Source organism: Phasianus colchicus, chromosome 22, assembly GCF_987193195.1.
Source record: "Phasianus colchicus chromosome 22, bPhaCol1.hap1.1, whole genome shotgun sequence".
Classification (NCBI taxonomy): domain Eukaryota; kingdom Metazoa; phylum Chordata; class Aves; order Galliformes; family Phasianidae; genus Phasianus; species Phasianus colchicus.
Genome location: NC_143457.1, coordinates 3,172,271 through 3,193,084, shown reverse-complemented (window position 1 = coordinate 3,193,084; position 20,814 = coordinate 3,172,271). Strand labels below are relative to the sequence as shown.

The window sequence follows — 20,814 nt, the reverse complement described above, 5'->3', positions numbered from 1 at the left end:
ACAGCGACAACACCCCGAGAAATGGAGGCTCTGCCCTAAACACCCCTCCCTAAATAAAGGGACGCCGACCGGGCCGGGCCCGGCCCCTCACAGGACCCTCACGGAGAGGTTCGGCCCCACACGGGGTTCTTACGCTCGCCCACCGCCCCCCGCAGGGCCCGGCCCGCCCCAAGGGGCCGCTCCCTGAGGAGGAGCCGCTCCCGCCCTGCCGTCGCTGCTCACCTGCTGGGCCGGGCCTAAGCCAGGCCGAGCCGAGCCCTCACGGCAGCCGGTGCCGGAGCCGCCGCGTCGCCCCGGTGACGGCTCGCACCGGCGCCGCCATCTTCCCTCAGCGCCGCGGCAGCCGCCGCTCTGGCCGCGGCGGAGAGGATACTGCGCATGCGCTACCCGGCCCTGTCTCACGTGATCGCGGAATAGGGAGGAGCAAATAGTCACGTGGGGTATGGCGCCATCTTGGGGAGGTCAAACCGCACGGCAGTGAGGTTTCTCTGGTGGAAGCGGGTTGCCATGTTGAGTGCGTCTCAAGGGAGGGCGTGAGCCGTCTCGCCGCCATGTTGGGAGGGGAGGCAAAGCGAAGCCGCCATGTTGGGAGAGGAGGGCATCTGTGAGGAAAAAGTGGCAGGGCGGTTCCTGGGCTGTGGCTCTGTGCAAGGCCTGGCAGAGAGCACCAGCTGCTGGAGAACACAGCTTCAGGTTTCCCTTTGGAAAAAGCCAGAGGATGGGTAAGAACATCCTGACCTTTCCACCCATCCTCATGCAGCTCCACATCTCCTGTGTGACCCATAGGGCTGTCCCCACCAAGGCTTTCAGGGCAGACATTTGAGGATGAGGACAGCAATGAGATGCCGCAGGGCCATATGTGCCACTCTTGCTTCTACAGACAGCATCCCTCAGCAAAACTACTGAGGGGATCCAAGTGTGCCCTTCTCTGCCTTCAAGATACCAGAAGGTGCTATGGGGCAGGAGCCAGTGCTCACCACAGTCTGTGTATTTCTCTGCTTGAAGCTTGTAGGAAGTTACCTGGTATCTGCTAGCAAGCTGCAGCTCAGAGACGGGGTGTCTGCCTGGTGCGTTGAGGAAGTTTACAGGATTAAGGTAGAAAGGAAAGCTGCTCTAACACACTGTCTGAACCTTGCTATTTTAGAGTGCTGGAAGAGGCATCGGACTCTGTAGCGTGTGGATTTTGTACATTTGTGTCCTTCAAAGCCAGAAGTGTATGAACATGTGAAGAGTGGGACAGACAGCTCAGCTTTGAAGGAAGCCTCATCACTTCAAGATGGATATTAGGAAAAATTTATTCTCAGAAAGAGTAGTGATGCATTGGAACAGGCTGTTGAGTCACCTTCCTTAGAGGTGTTCAAGGGACGCGGAGATGTGGCACTGAAGGATGTGATTTGGTGGGCATGGTAGGGATGGCTTGATGGTTGGACTTGGTTATCTTAGAGGTCTTAATGATTCGATGATTCTAGTGAGTCTTTATTGAGAACTGAAGGCTTTGTGCTGAAGCTGTCCCTCCTGCTGCTCAGGATGATGCAAGCACTGAGAGGGTTGAGATGTAAAGTGAGATTAGTAAGGATGACAGAACGACACGCAGAGGCCCTTCAATGAGTTTCTCTCTTCTCAGCACCCAAACAAGCCCGAATCAAAGCTACCCTCCGGCCAGAGCTTTGCCAGGCTTTGAAGGTGCTGTGATGGGAGCAGCCACAGTCCCTCTGCTGGACTGACTGCAGGCGTTGCATTCAGAGGTAAACCCTGCTAAAATTTGGCTTCCTGCTCCGCCCAGAGGGTGACGGGTGTGTTATACATGTCCCTCTCACTGCCGCCGGTCCTCCCGCCGCTAGGAGATGCCAGCGCGCCGTCCTCCCCGCCGCATGCCCTCCCCGCCGCACGTGGCTTCCCGCAGCTGGCCACCACGCATGCGCACCGCCTCACCGTCCCCGAGGCCGCTCGCTCCCTCGCAGCGCGCAGGCGCAGCGGGCGCGCCCTGATTGGCAGAGGCTGCGGCCGCGCAGGCGCACGGAGGAGGGAGGCGGGGCGCGCATGCGCGGGTCCTGGGCTGGCGGCGGCGGCGGCGGAGGGGAATTAAAATGGAAGATGAGGAGGTGGCCGAGAGCTGGGAGGAGGCGGCCGACAGCGGGGTGAGGGCGGCCTCCGGTCGGCCGAGGCGGAAGAGGGGGCGTAGAGGGAGGAGTGGGGAACGGCGCGGCGGCTTCTGAGGAGGCGACTGGCCGGGAGCGGCCGGTAGGCCTCTTAAAGGGGCCGCGGCCTGTACGGCGCGGGGCTGCGGCAGGGTTGTGGAGCCGTGCACGGTTCGCACCGCGGCATCTGAACCCTGCTTCGCCTCAGGCCTGGCCTGGCGTGCTGCCTCAGCTCTCCTGGGGCTGTTGGTACGGCCCTGAGCGCGGTGAGGAGCTCGGGGCTCTTCCTGGGCAGCCCTCTGCCTCCGTTAGGCCGCCTCATGACTTGTGGTTGGGTCCTCTCGTGCTGTGAGGCTGCAGGTCGGTTCTGCACGCTTCCCTCGTGTAATAAAATCAGTGAATTTAACAGTAGCATGGGCAAACGGTGTGCAGGGGGTTCGTTACTCTGTAGCCTGAGAAAGATAATTGCATCTGCTGATTGAGAGCTGCTGTTTGTAGGGAGTTTTGTGGTCTCGTTGACGCTCAGAGGGCAGAAGGACGCTGTAACGATTGGCTCTGCAACAAGAGGGCAGCTTGGCTTTGGTCAGTGGCTGCTGCAGGAATTGGGTTACAGCTGGGGAGCGGGGTGGGGGCAAAATAGAAGCTGTAATCCAATGCCCTCACCTCTGCGAGGTGCCAGGGAGGGCTGGCGCTGCTGCTAGCACCATGATCCTGTGATAATGGAAAACCTCGCATAGGTTGGAGGAGTTAATTCAAGTGCTCATTAAATCACTTCATGAACAGACATTGCTTTTGGCTGGGAGCTGATAATAGCTGAGGCCTAGAGTAATGGTTTAAAATTGCAGGGCTGCTCAAATCCCAGGCACCAGTTGTCTGTCTTGTTTGTCTTCACAGCTTGTACCTTTTGGTGTTCTTTCAAAACCCTTAGAAAGGAAGCCTCATTGCCTGACCTTTCTGACGCCCCTTTCCAGCAAGTCCAGACTGCAGAGACATTACACTTGTGCCACTCAGTGGGGAGCAGACATTTTTCTAGGAGCTGACACCATACTTGCAGCTGCTTTTGCAGTTGTCCAGGCTATGGGTGCCTGTAAAGGCACTCAGAGCAAGGAGAAAACTGAGCTGTCTCCAGCAGGAGTTATTATTGTGCAAGAGAAGACATGGAAGCTGTTTTCTAGCAGCCAAGATATTTTAGAAAGGTCATGCTGCAGCCTGCAGGAAGGAGGATCTCTGTCACTGCTGATGGCTGCAGGAAGTCAAAGCTGGGATGAACCTGTGGGGGGGGTGAACCTGCTCTCTCCTGGCTTTCTGCTTGAAGCAAGTAGGTGCTGCTGGGGGCTCTCTGAGTCACTACAGCAACTATTGCTGCCAGAGGCAGATTCTGAAAAGGGGAACAGCGCAGGAAGGGGAGCAGACAGCGTGACTGACATCAGTTGTTAGTAGTTGAAATATATTTGAGGCGCACCTGCTTTTCTTGGTGACAAATTTGCTGCAGTGAGCAGGCTTGAGATCTGCTGCTTTAGTGGGGTGGATTTTCTTTTGAAAGTGTGAGTGAAAAAACTGTGTGCAGGGAGAGCTTATAAGTTGATTTGCCGCTGTAATCATTATGTTGGTTTTGTTGTGAGGGGTTTGCTTTGGTTTCTTTCACCTATATCTTACCTGGCATGGGTCTGAAACAGAGCCTAGCTTAGAGATATGATAGCCATAGGGATATGCAGTAAAATGTTAAAGATAAAACCTAGCATGCCAAGGAGCAGCTTTAACTATGTTCTGAACACTGTAAGCAATTGTGAACCTGACTAGTTATTCTTCAGACCTTTCAGCACATATTCAAGGAAATAGGAGAAATGTAGCAAAGGGAGATCCGTGGTTCTGGGTATGTAGTTTTCTGCTAAGTCATCTGAGGGTGTTCTATGGAATGGAAAAGATGCTGATATATTTAGTGCTCATTTTTCCCTTTGTATGCGTGGCTCTTGGTGCTAGGCTCCTAAATCAGTAAGACTCTAGGTCTTGAAGAAGGTGCTTCTCAGCAAGAAGCAGTTTGGGGCTGAGCAGAGTTGCTGTGGCTTCCCTAGTCATTATGGCAGCACATGTAGCTTTTGTAGATTTGACTTTACAAACAGCACTGAGATCTTAATTCATTAAAGAGATGCTGGTGCCCTTTGAAAGGGGAAAAGCCAAAATACCTGATACAGCTTCTCTTTTGGACGTGGTCAGTCAAAGTAGCTGTAAAAAAGATAGTTGATTTTATTTATTTTTCTTAATGCAGCTTCTAGTTTTCTGTGTCATCAGAATTATTCAGCGCTTGCCAGCTCAAGGAGCAGCACGTTTGGTATGTGCCACTCTGAGTGACCATACATTAAGCAGAAACCTCTGCTGCATTAGTTTCATCTACCCCAGGAATTTTGCAGGCGTGGGGGATGTTACATGTGAGTTCTTTGTACCAAGCTGATGCAGCAGAATTTTGTGAGGGCAGCAGACCTGGCTAACAAGGCTCTGTGTTGCACAACTGCCTGGTGTACAGGTATTTGAGAAGTCTGAAATGGAGAGGTTTTGCCTGTCAGTGAGTTATAGAGGGGGAACTGGTGTGTGAGTGAGCTGTCTGGGGTTGTCTAAGAGACTTGTGGCAGGATCAAAGTGTGAGGCATCAAGGAGACAGCCTGAGTTGGTAAACATGGATACGACTTTAATGCATTGCTCATTTCTCTGTAGTGTGGCCTTCCCAGGAAGAGGGAAATCACAAAAGGGAGGTATGCTTTTGAGCCTATTTACCTGGTTTAACCAATCATTACACTTCAGATGGGAAGCCATGCTTCAAAACTGGAGTGAAAACCCTGTACCCAGGGGTCACATTGAGCTGGAGGTGCATGTGGGTATGGGGACCATCTGCTGGTGTTGCTGTGCTCCAGGAGGGACTGATGCTTGCTGAGCTCCTTTCTGCCTTCTCTGCATAGGTTGATGTACAAGTGGTAGGTGGGAGCAGGCTGGGCTTCCTGCTTTGAATTTCACCCTTCAGCAGAGGCAGGCGAACCTTTGGTTGCAAAGGGCTGTATCTGGGTTTTGGCTGGTGTTTCTTCTGTTGCTAAATGTGATCAAAGTACACAGAAGTCAAAAGGGAAGTATTTTGGAGCACAGTGTTGTGACCTCCAGCCCGTGTAGCCTGCTAACTCCTTGTGTGATTGGAGGACAAGTCAGCAGGGTTTTGGCACGCTTTCCTTTCAGGGTAGGGCTGTGCTTTGGAGAAAAGCCCTGAGGATAACTGGTGTTTTCTGCTGTCAGGAGGAAGCACCAAGAGGGGGGGGATAGATTCACCGTGATTTCTGTGAAACATTTGTCACATATTTGCTTTAGGTATTTGTAATTGGTTAAAAGTCTTGAAACTAGGAAACAAAACTTTCTGTTCCTGCTGCTCAGCGTTGTCCAAGCAAAGACTGATAAGCAAAGAGGTTTGCTGGCTAGGAACAAACAAGCTCTGTATGTCATAAAGCCAGCATCTGCAATGGGATGTTGCTGTGAGGCAGCATCACCTGGTTGCAGTCTCTGTTTGTTTGCTGCCAGTTTCAGCAGCACGACCTTGGTGAGCATCTGCCTGTGCCACCGAACCATGAAGGTGGGAAGGGAGAAGAAACTGCAGCCCTCTTCAGTGCTTCCCCCTATGTCTGTATGGCTGAGGAGGGGACCCTTGCCAGGCTTGCTCCTAAAAATATTCCTGTATTTTAGCTGTTGAGGAGCATTACCTATCTATGGAAGATATAGATGCCACGCAGCTGAAAGCATCTGTGGCTTTCTTGGCATCACGTTGGGTACTGTGCACTGCCAGGGTTATTGTAAGCAGAGTAACTTGGCAAATTAATTAATGGAGCAGTCTGACTCCCACTAGCCTCAGGAATTGGAATGTTCTAGTAATTAACAGAAGATTTATATGTCTTCAGAGGAAAGAAATGTGTGGCTAGCGAGGAGTCAGTTTGCTACCTGGGGATTATCTGTAGCCGCTCTCCCTTGGTGGTGTTTTCAGGGTACCTAGTGGTGCTTGTGCTCAGTGGATGAGGCTCCCACTGCACTGATGTGGGAGGATGCAGCTCCAGACTCATTCTCTCTTTCAGGGTTTGATCTCACGCTCTGTTTTTTGGCAAGGTAGCAGGTTGTATTCAGAAATGTCTCCAGCAAATACATCAAAGAGCGTGGTTAATGTTTTTCCAGAGCTGTGTATGTGAAATGTTATCAGCTTTTGAAGAGAGCACAGCTTCCTTTATCAGTGGCAGTTCTGAGCTCCAGTGTGGCCCACTTGGTGAGTATCTCCTCTGGATTTCTGTAAAGTAACTGGATTTTGGAGGCAGAGGGGAGAAATCCTGCTGGCGTAAGGGATTTTTAGGGAGCTGAAGTCTTTGCCTGTGCTGAGGCATTGTTAAAGTTACTCAGCAAACCTGGGAAAAAAAAAAATGCCAGCAGTTGCTTTGTTATTCCTTTGTTATTCCTTTCCCCCCAGCTTGGAGTTGCTGCCTTTCAGAAGTCTGGAGATCTTTTGCAGGCAACTGTCTGAGGGGTAATTGTTTACAAATATCTGACGTACCATAGTTATTCCAACCAAGTGCTTGAGGCAGCAGGCAGGGTTAACTTGGGGTTCTCTGCTTGTGCCTCAATACAAACTGTGATTCTATGAGTCTGTCTCAGGAGGGCTGGGTCTAAGTAGATTTGTTTGCAGTCCTCACTTCATTGCTTTCCAGGAGTCACACTGATCCTCACATGCATTGCTGTTTGTTTGTTTTTTTTTCTGGGGTGGAAAGTTGGTTGTGATGCGACTGGAGCTCAGCTTCCATTACGTCCTCATCTACAAATGCAGCTTAAATGTCAAAGAACAGTGTCTTCTTCGTGCTGTCTGCTGGGTCCCTTTTAGCATCTAGACATAATAGCACTAAAAATAGTTTGTTGAGACTCTCTGCTAATCTTTGAGAAGGGTGTTTATAAAGCACAGGGGTGCGAATGATGCTTAACTTTTGGTTATAAACATGCTTGTTTGGGGAATGAAAGCTAGGAGAAACTCCTTAATGCATTCTCACCATCAGAAGATTAATAACTGGTTTTGTACAGCGTGACCTGCCCAGCTTCTGTGCAGCTTTGTGTCCTTGAGTGCCGTGTGGGCTCACCCCTCCTCTGAGTGCATGCCTTTTGCTTGTTGTAGTGCTTCTGGCACTTGTGCCATCAGTCAGGTCCTAATTTTATCTTGTTATCCACAGCTTGATGGCAAGGCAACATGAGAGAGAGCAGTGCAAACAGAATGACATCAGCAAGCAAACAGATCTGCTGTTTCTGCTTCTTGAGCTTGTAGCTGTGTGCAGTGTGACCTCCGTTGTGAGCTGCCAACTGTGTCTCTTATTAATGCCTTGGGTTGCTTTGTGATCAAGGGCTGCCCATTTGAGTTGATAATGCTCTTCAGATTTGAACTCCTTCATACCTATAATATCATAGATTCATTATGGTTGGAAAAGACCTCTAAGATCAAGTCCGACTTGTCAGCCCATCACCACCATGCCTACTAAAATATAGTTCTGTTAAACATCAAGAGTTTGCAGTGATGTGGCTTCTGCTTAGGAAAATACAGCGTCAGTCTCCTCATATTATGGCTGCCAGAGGAGTGAGGCAGCAGAAGTGCCAAGTACTTGGTAGTTGTAGGAAAGTGAAAATCTGGGTGAAGGACTCATTTAGGATGTACTGATGGTAGGTTTTAAAGGATTCCTTGGAATACCCTTGCATGTGCTAGGTAAACTAAAGGTGTGTTTCTTTCTAGATGAGGAAGCTGTAGATTCTGGCAGCAGAGAATGTAGATGGCACATCCCTAGTGCATGAGAGGTTGAAGAGCTGCCCAGCAGCACTCAATCACTGTGACAGTTGCATTAATCAGAGTGTTTTTCAGGTGATGGGGTTGAAATGACGCTTTGCAATTACAGGATCTGGCCATCTGAGGTAAAGAACGTGACGTTAACCCCAGGACTGACTCACAGAGCCTACAGGAATGCAGAAGAATAGCTGGGAAGGGAAGAGAGGAGAACAGAACTGGATCTTCCTTATGGTTCACTGTGCCGTGGGCAGTGTGTTGTACAGCCAACATTGGGTGCAGGGCTGGAGGGTTGACTTGCTGGTTCTGATCTCTGTACTTGCTGTATGGCACTGGAAAAATGCTCCTCATGGTATGAATGAGTGGAGATGCTTGTGAGTTTGCACCCTACAGCCTTCACCAACATGTGAGATATTTATGAAGGGATATTTAAAGAAGCTTCATTCCAGACAGCCCTGGAGGGGTACAGCCATGTATTCAAGTTTGAAAAAAATGTTCTATAGTAGGATGTAACCTCTTCTGGTGCAGGGTAGACAGATAAGCTAACCCTCTGGCCTTGGTTTGACTGTCATTGTTTGTTGCTAGCTGCTCTAAATCACTTCCATCCATGGCCAGGATATCCGCTTCCCTGCTGCCTTCCTGGCTGGCCATTCCTCCATCCACGTGGGCAGGAGGCTCCATCCTCCTGAGCAACATTGGGTGGGATTTTCTTCTGAAATTTGAGTCTTCTTGAAAGGGAAGGAAGCTGCAGGTGTGTTTGCCCTCAGCAGAGGGATTCAGTGAGATCTGGCCTTCAGCTCAATGCTGTGCTTTATTCCTAGGAAACAAATGTGGCCTCCTCATATAAAGCTAGGAAGAAAATTCAACATCTCACCCAATAAAATCTTTCAGAAACAACTCAGAACTGTGTTTTTCTGGATGGAGGGTGCTGTGGTCTGCATGGCCATGAGTAGCACCACGCTTTGGTGGTGTGTCATGGCTTGCATTCATTCCTTGTTCACTGGGGAGTAACTGCAAAGAATTGTAGGGGTGAGGATGTGGGGCAGTGCAGCTCCTTACCAGGCTGTGCATGCTTCTTGACAGCAGGGCAGGCTGTGCTGGCAGCAGGCTTGTTGTGTAGTTAAACAAACTGACCTGAAAAGCAGAGTGACTGCATCCTGCCAGGAGCTTGACCTTTCCTGCAGCATTACCAGTTATCAGATGGTAAAACCTGGACATTCCCAGGTACTTTTTTGCCTCTTTCCTGACAGTTAAATAAAACACATTGCTGTTTTGGAAGCTCTTTCATACAGTCACGGGGATTTAAAGGTAATGGTGAGCTGCATCTTACTGGGATAGGTTACTTAGAGACTGGAGGGGTGAGAGTTTTATTTTTCTCTTCAGCAAGGTTTCTTTGTGTAATTGCTTCAAGTGCAAAACGTAAACACCTTTTGTAAGACAGATGCAAGCTTTCGACAGAGGTCAGCAAGCTTAAAGCCACACTGTTGGCTCTCAGGGTAATGAAGACATCTTTCCATGTGTTGATTGACTTGGCAGCTCTGTTGCAAAAGCAACGAGAGGCATAGGAGGAAAAAGCATGGTTGGTTAGTGCAGCTTGGTGAGTCTCTGGGTGCAGGTTGGGCAGGGCAAGGATATTTTGGTGAAGGCGGGTTCTTGCAGCAAGCAGCAGGAATGCAGACCTGCTGGCCAGTCCTCAGGATGGCTGCAGGCTCCATGTCTGTGCTGCTGTGTGTTGTCCCAGCTGCTGCTTCCAAGGGTTCTCTGGCAGGGAAGTCTGGTGCCAGTGCCTGCTCCATCTGGGAGCACCTTGCTGAATGTTTCTGGGGCTTTTTTTTTTCTGCCTATAAGAGCTTTCTTGGCAGCTGAAGTTTTGAAAATGAAAACTGCTCTCCAGGGGAGATGAACACCTCGCAGCTGCCCTTCCACCCTGCTCTGCAACTTCAGCCTGGTGTAGGTGTATTCATGGGTATGGTGAATGAAGTGGTTTTGCTTTCCTCTGCCTCTTGGTTAGCAAGCCATCCTCAGGTTGAGAGGTGTTCTATCTCTGCCTTTCACAGTGAGGCATCGCTGTATCAAAGAGGGAAACAGAAGGTGTTCACAGGCAGATTCGTACTCTGATCTCAAAGATGAGCCTTCATGTTTTTATTTCTTCTTCCTCCCTCTGTAGGAAATAGACAGACGATTGGAAAAGAAGCTGAAGATCACACAGAAGGAAAGGTAACTGCTGCACGGTGTCAGTGTTGAAAAATGGGATCTGTAGTGGTGCCACCAGGGGGCCCCTCTGGTCTGTAGCAGAGTAATGGAGAGGTTCTTAGGAGTGATTTTATTTCAAAGTTGGGTCTCCCAGACTGGCTGTAGCTCCAGCTATGGTGAAGCCATTTAAGAAAAAGGCACTCATAGGAAGAAATGAGTGAGTCAGGTAATCGCAGCTTGTGTCCTAAATTGGCTCACCATGTCTTGCATCAGTAAGGCTTAATTTTCCTGCTTGTTTGGGTTGGAGTGGGGGTGTCTTGCCTCCTAGCACAGGTATTTCTAATCACTTCTGATGCATATTTTTATTTGTTTCCTTTTGATTGTTAGCACACCACTTAGAGTCACAGTATTGTTTCTCAAGGATTCCCACACCCACGCAGAAAAGGGTCAGTGAGAATTGAAACAGGCTGGGGCCAAGGCTGGCTCTAAGGCCTGGCAAGGAGTGGAATTAAAGTGCTTACACCAATATCTTTGAAGGTGTGTAAACACTTTCTTTTGGAAAATCTTTGGTGAATCAAATCAAAAGTGAGGTATCTCTGCTCTGTGTCTCTTTTGGTTGAGTTTCAAGATGTTGAACGCATCATTGGTTGGTGTTTTCTGTCCCTTGCTGAGCTAATCTGCAAACCTGCCTGCCTCTAGTTTAGGGTTACAAATACAACAAGGTTTCTAATTGTTACAGGCTGCCTCTTAGTCATGGGAATGACGTTTGGGAGGAATCCACATACAGAATTAAAAGCAAAGCATGCTTGCGGTAAAAACAAGCACTGATCAAATGTCATGTGTTTGTTTGTTGCTTTCTTTTCTTTTCTTTTTTAAGCAGTAGAAAATCCAAATCTCCTCCTAAAGTGCCGATCGTGATTCAGGACGACAGCGTTCCTTCAGGTCCCCCCCCACAGATCCGGATCCTGAAGCGGCCGGCCACCAACGGTGTGCTCAGCAACCCCAACTCCACCACCAGACCGGCGTTCCCTGTGAAGTCCCTGGCACAGAGGGAGGCAGAGTACGCCGAGGCCAGGAAACGAATACTGGGCAGTGCCAGCCCCGAAGAGGAGCAGGAGAAACCCATTCTAGATAGGTGAGAGCAGACTTGGCACTGAGGACAGGAAAGTGACATCTTTGTGCGTGCTCTGTGCAAATACCTTCCAAGCAGGGGAAAGAGGAGATGTGCTCCTTGTAGTGTTAAACGAGGCCAGCCAAGGAGAAAGGAGCGTTTTGTTTGTAAACAGCAACTTACAGTTCAGATTTTTGGCAGTTAAAGGAAGTGCTTGTGCCTGATAAGGCAATAAAGGTTATCTTAAATCCTTGAGAGAGCAAGATGGGGATAGAGAGAGGAGTGCAAGCAACCAGAATGACTGACACGATATAAAACCTCAGCAAAGACAAGGTAGGCTTGAAGGAGCTTGAAGGATCAGATGGGAAAGTTGAAAGTAAGCACTCTGAAATGAGTACAGGCTGCTTAAGGCCTTTCCTTTGTAGTTGTAGTGTGGGTCTTGGCCACCTGGGAACAAGACTTTGAATACTTCAGGAAAGAAATGAAGCATCAGTTTATTTTTGGTCATGTTCCCTTATCCCAGAGAGAAATGCAGCAGGTCTGCAACAGTTGTCCTGCAGCTTTCCACCAAAGCAAGTACAGGAGTATCTGAATTACACACATTACATTCCACAGATACATTGCATCGTCCTCTCCTTTCTCCTTGCAGGCCAACGAGGATCTCCCAGCCGGAGGACATCAGACAGCCCAATAATGTGATTAGGCAGCCCCTGGGCCCCGATGGTTCACAAGGCTTCAAACAACGCAGATAAACGTGGGCATGAGAGGATGCTGCAAAAAGCAGGGTCAGCCGCCACGGGTCGCACTGCTGTGGTGGACAAATGGACTTGAGCAAAGGGAACTACCTGGTTTACTTGCACTGTGATCCCCTTTGCTCTGCCCACTGTGACCTCCAACCCCACGCACTGTGACCTCCCCGCTCCACGCACTGTGATCAGCAAACTGACGAGGGCTGTCCCCAGTCACTGTAAGCGGAAAGGGGAGGGGAGGGTAAAGGACTCGGACAGGTGCAAAGAGTCATGTGTGCCACTTTGGTTCAAGCTAGTGCCAGCAATAATGTTTGTTGTACTTGTAACCTGGGATTTAGGAAAAAAATGGGAAGCCTCCCCAGACACACATTTTGTCTTCATCACTTTAAGAGCAAGTTCTGTTTCAAAGGGTATCTTTTGATTTTTTTTTTTCCTTTTGTTTTCTGTTTGTATATCGGATTGATTTTCAAGGGAGTGCATGGAAAGGGTTTTAACTGTTTAGTTTGTTTTAACTGAGAGAGGTAGCTAAGTGTTTGAAAAGGAATTTCACTGAATTCCTGCAACTTTAGTGGTTAGGGTTTGACAAGCTTAGCTTCTCATTCTGTGTTTCTACCACTGCCAAGCAAACTGGACTCTGGGATGCCCAGCCTTTCTGCTTGCCGTGGCCTGGAGTCCAATGACCTGGTTTGTGTATTGCACCTGTTAAAGCTTGGCTAGTATTTTCTGCTGGCTTGAGGGGAAAAAAAAACCTTTAAATACATCTTTTTGTATGTGGGGAGAAGGGAATGTAGACAGATCCCACGAAAATGCCTGCTGTGTGGTTACTGCTTGCAGCAGAGCTGATCTGCGGGGAACTAGGGCTCTGTGACATCTGGACGTGCAGGCTAGGAGGGTAATAGTGCTGCGTGGCTCTCATTTGCTCCATGAAATGAACCCATGGTGAAGAGCTGCGTTCCGTCCAGCCTGCATGGTGGCTGATGTGACGGCGGGGAGCGGGACGGCTGCTGCTCCAAAGGTTGAAACCGAAGTGGCTTACAATGGACTGAAGGCTCTGATCTCTGTTACGGTACGAGCCGGTTGCTGTACCTGATGCACACGCTTCTAGAAATCACAGACATCAGGAACAAAATGTGTTCAATCAAGTCTGGAAACCTCCCCGTCGTCGTACGCTGTGGGTGGTAACAGCCAGCTTTCCGCTGGGCTTCAGGGAATGGATTGCTCTTGCTGCTCCTGCTCCCACGAAGAGACAGGATTTCAGGCAGCTTGTAAGGCTGAAAGCTTCCCAGGATGGTGGTGGTGGTGGTGAAGAGCCACGAGGAGCTGGTGTGTGTCACAGGATGCTATTGAATGTGGATGCTTCCCCCGTGCGCAGTGCTGTCTGTCCTAATGCACGCTAGACAAAGCTGACCTGTCTTGATATTACTGTCTCCAGGGATTAGATGAACACTAAGGCTCTTGGAGGGGATGGAATGGGCGACTTCAGGCATGGAGGTGTTTCTGCGTGAGGACCTCGACTGTTCATTCAGCTGAAATGGCCGCAGGCCGGCGGATTGCTGCGTGCTCAGTACCTAGAAAATACTGTTGTTGGCTGTCAGAGGATTATTTCTGTACGGGTGCAGTGTTGCCAGATGCTTTGTGCTTGGCAGATATGGTAAATGAGCAAACCTGATGCCTTCTGACTGAACAGAAGTGACTGTGCCATGCCATGTTGTATGGGGAAACTCCCATCTGGAAAGACGTGGATGGAAATACGGCTTAAAAAAAAAGGTAAAATAAAACTACCTGTGTACAAAAAAGAGATGGCATCTGCTAGAATGTCGGTTGGCTCATTGACCCTGTGTCACCCTCCACGTGAGTTCACAGAGCCCTGAGTGACTGGCGAAGGAGGATGACGAGGTGGGAGTGGCAGAAGCCTCGTCCCACCAGGATCCCAACCCATCTCCGTGGCTTTAGAAGCTATAATCTTGCTGCTTACTGAGCTCCCTCTCAGGCTGGAGGCGTCTGTGAAACTGATTTCTTTGGGGTGGGTGGGAGCAGGAGGGGAGAAGGACATTAGCAATAACTGTAGTCACCGCACCTTTCCTTAACGATCGCTCGATAGCTTCTATTCCAGAAGGCTGGCAGCTGGCGGAACAACCCCAACCCCAGCTCCTGGCGTAGCTTCCCGCTACCCTGCCAACGTTAGATGTCTCCTCCCATCCTTCAGGTGCCTACCACCCTTCTCCTTGCACACCCGACCTTGTTCTCCAGCACTGACCGTGCGCCGATGCCTCAGCCGTGGCGGCTGCTCCCGACCTGCAGGCAGGGCGAGACGGCGGTCCCGGGGCACGCGCCTTCTTTTGTGGGGCCGAGAGCTGCTCCCGCCGCCCCGTCAGAGCGCGCCCGAGTATGCAGAGAAACATTTTATAAATTGTATTTTCAATAAATGTGTTTAAACTTTTTTCACGGCCTGCTTCCGTCTCGTCGCTTTGCCTTATCGCTTTTTTTTTTTTTTTTCCTATCCTGGGGAATGGGAACCTCAAAAATCCGTTGGCTGTGGTTGCGTTGGTGTCACCCTGCGGGATGCCCACCGTGGTTCTGAGGTTGCTATGGATGAGATGAGGGACATCTGTCCTCTTCGGGCTACGAGGGCTAAGCTCTTGGCAAGGAGAAGCAGAACTTCCAAGCACAAGGGTGGGAAAAGGAGAATTGATTTTGTAGTGTTTTGGGGCTGGGCTGCCCTCCATCCTTTGCTCAGTAGTATGAGGAGTAGTAGTATGAGCCAGGTGGGGCTGGCCGAGCCGAGGGGGAGCAAGGTGGAGTCCTTTCTCGATGTTTTTATTTTTATTTTAAGGTGATTTAGGGATAAACGTGCCTTCAGTGCGCGCCCCGGGCTTTGAGACCGACCGCTGCCCGCAGTGCACCTCCCGCCCGCCAGGGGGCGCTGTGTGCGAAACGCGATGCTCAGCGCGCACCGGAAGTGCTTCCCTTCCTCCTCTCTTCCCGCCCCGGGGCGGGCGGTACCATAGAGGCGCCGGCGCCCTTCCGTCGTGCTGGCGGCCATGGAGGAGGACTACGAGGCGGTGCTGTGCGTGAAGCCGGCCGTGCACGTCTACCGAGTGCCGCCGAGGGCCTCCAACCGCGGCTACAGGTGCGGTGCGACGCCGGGGGTGGGCCTGGTGCGGCCTCGGGGCTCTCGCAGGCAGCCAGGCCCCGCTGTTGGGTTGCAGGCCCACCCAGCCCCGCTGCGAGGAGAGGTTGAGGGTTGTTGTGCCTGGAGAAGAACGATAGAATCGCCAAAGGTTGGAAAAGGCCTCCGAGGTCATGCAGTCCGAGCGGCCAGGATGGCTGCGGGAGGGCTTATAACGGCCTTTTGGTGCTTGCAGGGGTGAGAGGGGAGCTGGGAAGGGCTCCTGGACGGCGTTTTGTAGTGGCAGGATGAGGGGAGATGAAGAAGGGAGAAATTCTTCATCCTGAAGTGATGATGTCCTGGCATAGGCTGCCCTGAGAGCTGTGGGTGCCCATTTCTGCAGGTATTCTAGGCCAGGCTGGAGGGCTGTATGTATCCTTGGGCAGTATGAACTGCTGGATGGTGTCCCCATGATGGGAGATTTCCAACTCAAACCACTCTATAATTCTATGAAAACGGAGGTATTTTACAAGGATCCCCTCACCAGCATGTCTGCTCTGCCCTCACACTGTTTTCAAGCTGGTGATTCCACAGAAGGGGAAGTGAAACCTTTCTGTATTGTGCAGTGCAGAACTATGGGTCTGTTCCCCAGTGCTTTTGCAAGTGGTCAGCAGATTTGGAGTGAGATGTGAGGTCTCGTGATACGTGCTGCCTGTCTGCAGCAAGCCCAGGTGCAAGCAGGTTCCCTCATGCTATTTCACGAGGCTTTGTGATATGTTACCATGCCATAAAACTGTCTCATTGCTGCTGCCCGAGGACTGCAGGGCCACCCACAAGTCTGTCACCTTTTCCTCTCCCTGCAGAGCTGCAGAGTGGCAGCTTGACCAGCCAGCATGGAGCGGCAGGCTGCGCATCACCGCCAAGGGCAAGACTGCCTTCATCAAGCTAGAGGACAAGACCTCAGGTGAGGAAAAGGGGTTGCAGCAGAACAGCTTTCCTGTCATCCCAGGGGGGCATTGGGCTGCTGGCAGGGCAGACCTTGACATGGTGTCACTGCAAAGCAGCTGTGTGTTGTTTTTTGAATCCATTTGCTGAGTGTTAATGAGCTGGTATGTCACCTCCAGAGTGTAGTGCCATGTAGCACCAGATAGTGGGAGGCTCCTTTATTGAGCATTAATAACTGAGCCAGGAAAAGTGGTCATGCCTACCGCTGGGGAAGCTTTTATCTGGTGGAATTAAATGATGTGGATCTGCCAAAATAAGGCAAGCAGGATCTGACCTCTCTTCCTCCAAGCTTCCTGTCATCACAGCAAGTCACTTTGTCAGTTTTTCCATCTCCTGAATTCTTAATTGCCTCCCAAGCTGCTGCTGCAGAGGAAACAGGTCATGTTTACCCATTTCTTGCATGCAGGCTGCTGCCTCTATGTTCGTCCTCACAGCAAGGAGAGTGGCATTGATGTGCTACACTGGCATGTTAACTCATACCTGCTTCTTTTTTTTCAGGAGAGCTTTTTGCCCAGGCTCCCGTGGAGCAGTTCCCTGGCATTGCTGTGGAGAGTGTGACAGATTCCAGCAGATATTTCGTCATCCGGATCGAGGATGGCAACGGTGTGGTGCTGCTTTGGTGCTAGCAGAGGCAGGCCTGGGGGGAGCAGATCTTGAAAACACTCAGAGCTTGTTCTGAGTTCTTACTGGTGATTGATTCGTGTGGTTGAGAGCTAAATAGTCCCTGCTTACAGTGATGAATGGACAAATCACCTCTGTCCTTCATGCCCTGCCTTTTGCTTGTAAAAAAAAAATCAGTTTTTTTTAAGTGACAGTTTAATCTACTGCTCACCATTAAGGACACACCTGTGTGTAGGACTGTCACTGTGATGCCAGCCTCCGTGTTGATTCACTTACATTAATTTTAAAGCTGGTTTTTGCTAGTTCTTTAAATCCAATCAAGCTGAAGTGATGATGTAAACACAATTTTGCTAACTGAAAGCGTGGCTGCAGTTTTCTTCCAGCCTCACGTTACAGTCTTGCTGACAGTATAACACTGCTTCCCCTGCTTGGAACTTGCTGGCTGTTCCCTTTCTTTGTAGAAGGAAGAAAGAAATGCAGCTCCAGTCCTAACCTCAGCCCTGCTGTCCTCAGAATTCCTCTCTCAGCTCCAGCTGGAGGAGCTGATAGTCACGGGGGTGTGAAATTAGCTGTCTCCCTGCTCCTGGTCTGCATCCCTGGCTTCTACCCTGTTTTGCATTTCTAGCCTTTACTCTTCCTCATTCCCCAGGCCGCCGTGCTTTCATTGGAGTTGGATTTGTGGATCGAGGGGATGCTTTTGACTTCAACGTCGCTCTCCAGGACCATTTTAAGTGAGTTTGTGCCTCTCCTTTTGTCCTCTTGACTTGGTGGTTTCACGTGGCGGCTGCAGGTGTTCACTCCAAGTGGTGGGGATGAGGGAGCTGTTTGCTTCTGGTTCACTGTGCCCAGTTCACTTGAATAAGGAAGAATAGTGCAAAGAGGGCTACAGCTTATGAGTCTTTTTCTTTTTTCTTGCCTTTCTGCAGGTGGGTGAGGCAACAGAATGAGCTGGCTAAGCAGGCTGAAAACCCTGACCAGGCACCCAAACTGGACCTGGGCTTCAAGGAGGGGCAGACCATCAAGCTTAACATTGCGGTGAGGGTTTTTGCTGTTCCAGATGTTTTACCTTGTACACTTTATAACATATAAAAACACTGTCCTGTAGTTTTGGTGATTGTCCTAAAAGACTGAAAGAGAAACATCACCAAAACCCTTCCTTTTTTTTTTTTTTGCAGCATTTTGGGAAATGAAAGCATCAAGAATATTCTGTTAGCCTCTTTTGTTAGCCTCATTTCTTGTTAGCTGTGAAACACAACTTCTTAGAGGTGCAGACTCCAGCCAAGCTGTCTGCCTTCACACTCAGCCCTCACAATCTGTTTTTCCCCTCTGCTGTGGTTCGTGGCAAAAGAGGAAGCAGTGGCTTTCTCATGAAATCCCCTTGCTAAAGGAAGCCTGGTGCAGAGCTGCTCATGCCCTTGCTGCCTGCAATGATTTGTAGAGGGGTGTCTTATGGTTCCCAGTCACAGAACCTGGTCTGTGGCTACGTGGTGGGGATTTACAGATGAAAACATCTGTGGTTAGACACCTGTTGCTGCACCAGGAATGTAGCACAGCGATCTTTTCCCCCAGAACAAAGCAACTGAGCTGCTGGGCTACTTGAAAGCATTGGGTGGGAGGAAGAAGTAGAATCACGCTCCAATCCTGGATTTAAATGTTGTTCCACCTGAAGTTTCCCTCTCATGTCTGCTTTCAGAATATGAAGAAAAAGGAAGGAGCAGCAGGGAACACCAGACCACGTTCTGCAGGCCCTGGGGGGCTGAGCTTGCTCCCACCCCCTCCAGGAGGAAAATCTTCTATGCCAACTCCTCCTTCTGGAGAGCAGCTGCCATCTTCACTTCCCCCACCTACCCGGCTCCCTGGTACCCCCATCACAGGTCTGTGTCTTACAGAAATGGCTGCAGGGCTCTCTAGATTCAGTTTTAGCTGTTGAGATGCATATAGAAAGACCTTGATGCTCCTCTTGAGCTCCTGCAGGAGGAGATAGTGCTGAAGCCCTGTTGGGTGAGGGGAACTGAGGCACTGAGGGGAATGGGATCACAAAGCCATCCAGCTTGTCAGTCTTAATATCCCCTAATTGTTCAGAGCTACTCTGTTTTATGATTGTTTGGGAAGCATAAGTTTTGCATGCACATTTTGAAAGCTGAAAGGACGGTGTGTTTAGAGAGTCCCTGCATGAATCCTGGCCCTCCTGCCTGGTCTTTAACCATCTGTGTGCAGCACAGAACTCAGCAACACTAAGAAGTTCATGTTAAACCCCAGTCAGGTTGGAATGGTGAACTGACTGCATTCAAGCAGTGGGTGTGTGGAAAAGCAATATAGCATCTTCAATAAGCAGGGAATCTGGAAGGAATAATTGTCAATAACAGTTTTTCTTTTTTTCCTCTCTCTCTGGCTCCTCTGGCTGCTGTAGACTCACTGCTGTCCTGGCCACAGCCTGCTGCTGCTCCCTCTGCCCCTGCCACCGACGTCTGGGGTGACTTCAAAGCTTCAGGGTGAGGCCATGTGGGGTTTGCAGGTTGCTTGGGCCAATACCTGCAGTGTTAGAACCCAATCCTACTGGTTTTACTCTCACTAAAATAGCAGCAGGGTGGGGGCACCCCCCATCCCAACAGATTTGGAAAGGTGACAAGCTACTGTGCCTAGCCATGTGTGGGGGAGAGTTATGGATTGGCACCAGGCGACCTGTGCTGCAGCTCCTTTTAGTATCTAAGCCCTCCTTTTTTAATGTCTAAACACTCTTTTCTCAGTGTCCAAACCCTTTTTTTCTCTCTCTTTCTCTCTTCAGGTCAGATTCTAACCAGACACAAGCAAATGCAGGCTGGGTGCAGTTCTGAGCCAGCTCCTCACAGGCACTGGAGGAAGATTGTGCCAATTTCTGCAGGACCAAAGCTGCTTAAGGACACGTCACTTATGGTGGCATTGTACTCCCCTGGCTCCCTCTGACAAGAAACAAGACCCCAAAATCTGGTGCTGGAGTTGAAAAGTAGAAATTGGTGCTGGTTGACAGATGAGCACGTGCCTTACAAAACTCCACACCATCACACTCAGAGCTGGGGTCCTTTTCTGAGTATTTTGTGCCTGGATCACTGCAAACCGTTGAGGCTTCAGTGACCTTTCTCGTGTCTCCCTTCATTCCTTTCTTACTGCACTAGCAGGGCTGCAAAAATGTGGCAGCTTCACGGCACCCTGGTGATGTGAGAGTGTTAAGCACACTGATAGAGGACACAGCTGGCAGCACTTTTGCTGCCCAATTTGGGCATTTTTCTCTCAATTCTGATGCAATAGAGATGGGTTGAGGTGTGCAGCACAGGGCTGCCCCTATCACCATCTCCACTTTCTCCTCATGCATTTGGGCCACTGAAATCTTTCAGTCTGGCAAAAAGAGGGGAGCATCCTCCTGGAGATTTCTTATGTGCGAGGCCTTGCTTTGTCTGCTGCTCACAGCACCATGCAGGCAATGTCCTTCCAAGATGCTGAGCATCACCCCTGATATTTCTAGCACACCCTGCAATGTGGGGGGTGGGGAGCACAACTGCTGTGTGCAGGTAAATGTGAGCACAGTGCTGAAGTTCCTGTTTTCCTGCTCCAGTAAGGCTGTGTTTTTTGTTTTTTTTTTTCCCCTCTATTTCAAAGAGAGATTTTTATTCTTTTTGCAGAGACTTTATTATTGGAATATATGCAATGAAAGACAGACTTGGTCTCTTGAACAGAGCTGGGGTTGAGATTCCTCTTTGAAAAAAACTCCCAAGTATTTTCTTACCTATTTATATGATGGTGAAGGCCTTTCACAGTACAGAGTTCTGCTATTTTTTCAGTGTTTCAGACTTAATTATTATTTCCATTCTCAACTGGACGGGTGAGCATTTCCATTTCAGTGCTTTCACTTTGCCTGGCAGCTCACAGGGCCAGGTGAGAGATGTCACACTTCCAAGGGAACAATAAAATCATTTTGATGCCAGATGTGATCTTTTACACCCTGAGATCTGCCCGTGTGTGCTCAGGGTGGGACCATGGGGTTTCCTTCGAGGTGGGGATTTGATGCTGGGGGAGGTTTTGTG

General features: G+C 50.0%; 3 protein-coding genes across 5 annotated transcripts in view; 2 read left to right on the top strand and 1 right to left on the bottom strand.

Moving 5' to 3' along the window:
• FBXO42 (F-box protein 42) overlaps nucleotides 1-363 on the bottom strand; it is a 39,409-nt gene extending 39,046 nt beyond the window's left edge. Inside the window, exon 1 of the mRNA XM_031613706.2 lies at nucleotides 223-363. The gene's annotated coding sequence lies outside the window, so the exon portion shown is untranslated. The remainder of the gene's footprint in view (nucleotides 1-222) is intronic.
• A 1,650-nt stretch (nucleotides 364-2,013) lies between these two features.
• SZRD1 (SUZ RNA binding domain containing 1) lies at nucleotides 2,014-14,463 on the top strand. 3 transcript variants are annotated; one of them, XM_090123069.1, is made up of 6 exons: nucleotides 2,014-2,138; nucleotides 4,412-4,467; nucleotides 8,047-8,096; nucleotides 10,136-10,185; nucleotides 11,039-11,296; nucleotides 11,922-14,463. In XM_090123069.1, the coding sequence occupies exons 1-6, from the start codon at nucleotides 2,041-2,043 to the stop codon at nucleotides 12,022-12,024; spliced, it is 615 nt and encodes a 204-aa protein (XP_089979195.1). In that variant the 5' UTR covers nucleotides 2,014-2,040; the 3' UTR covers nucleotides 12,025-14,463. The 3 variants fall into 3 exon arrangements, with proteins under 3 accessions (XP_089979195.1, XP_031469354.1, XP_031469353.1); XM_031613494.2 differs by lacking the exons at nucleotides 4,412-4,467; nucleotides 8,047-8,096 and having other exon boundaries at nucleotides 11,042-11,296; XM_031613493.2 differs by lacking the exons at nucleotides 4,412-4,467; nucleotides 8,047-8,096.
• A 531-nt stretch (nucleotides 14,464-14,994) lies between these two features.
• On the top strand, nucleotides 14,995-20,714 carry NECAP2 (NECAP endocytosis associated 2). The gene is made up of 8 exons (XM_031613492.2): nucleotides 14,995-15,151; nucleotides 15,994-16,094; nucleotides 16,634-16,738; nucleotides 17,406-17,487; nucleotides 17,683-17,791; nucleotides 18,450-18,630; nucleotides 19,167-19,248; nucleotides 19,542-20,714. The coding sequence occupies exons 1-8, from the start codon at nucleotides 15,063-15,065 to the stop codon at nucleotides 19,588-19,590; spliced, it is 798 nt and encodes a 265-aa protein (XP_031469352.1). The 5' UTR covers nucleotides 14,995-15,062; the 3' UTR covers nucleotides 19,591-20,714.
• Nucleotides 20,715-20,814: the final 100 nt, after the last annotated feature.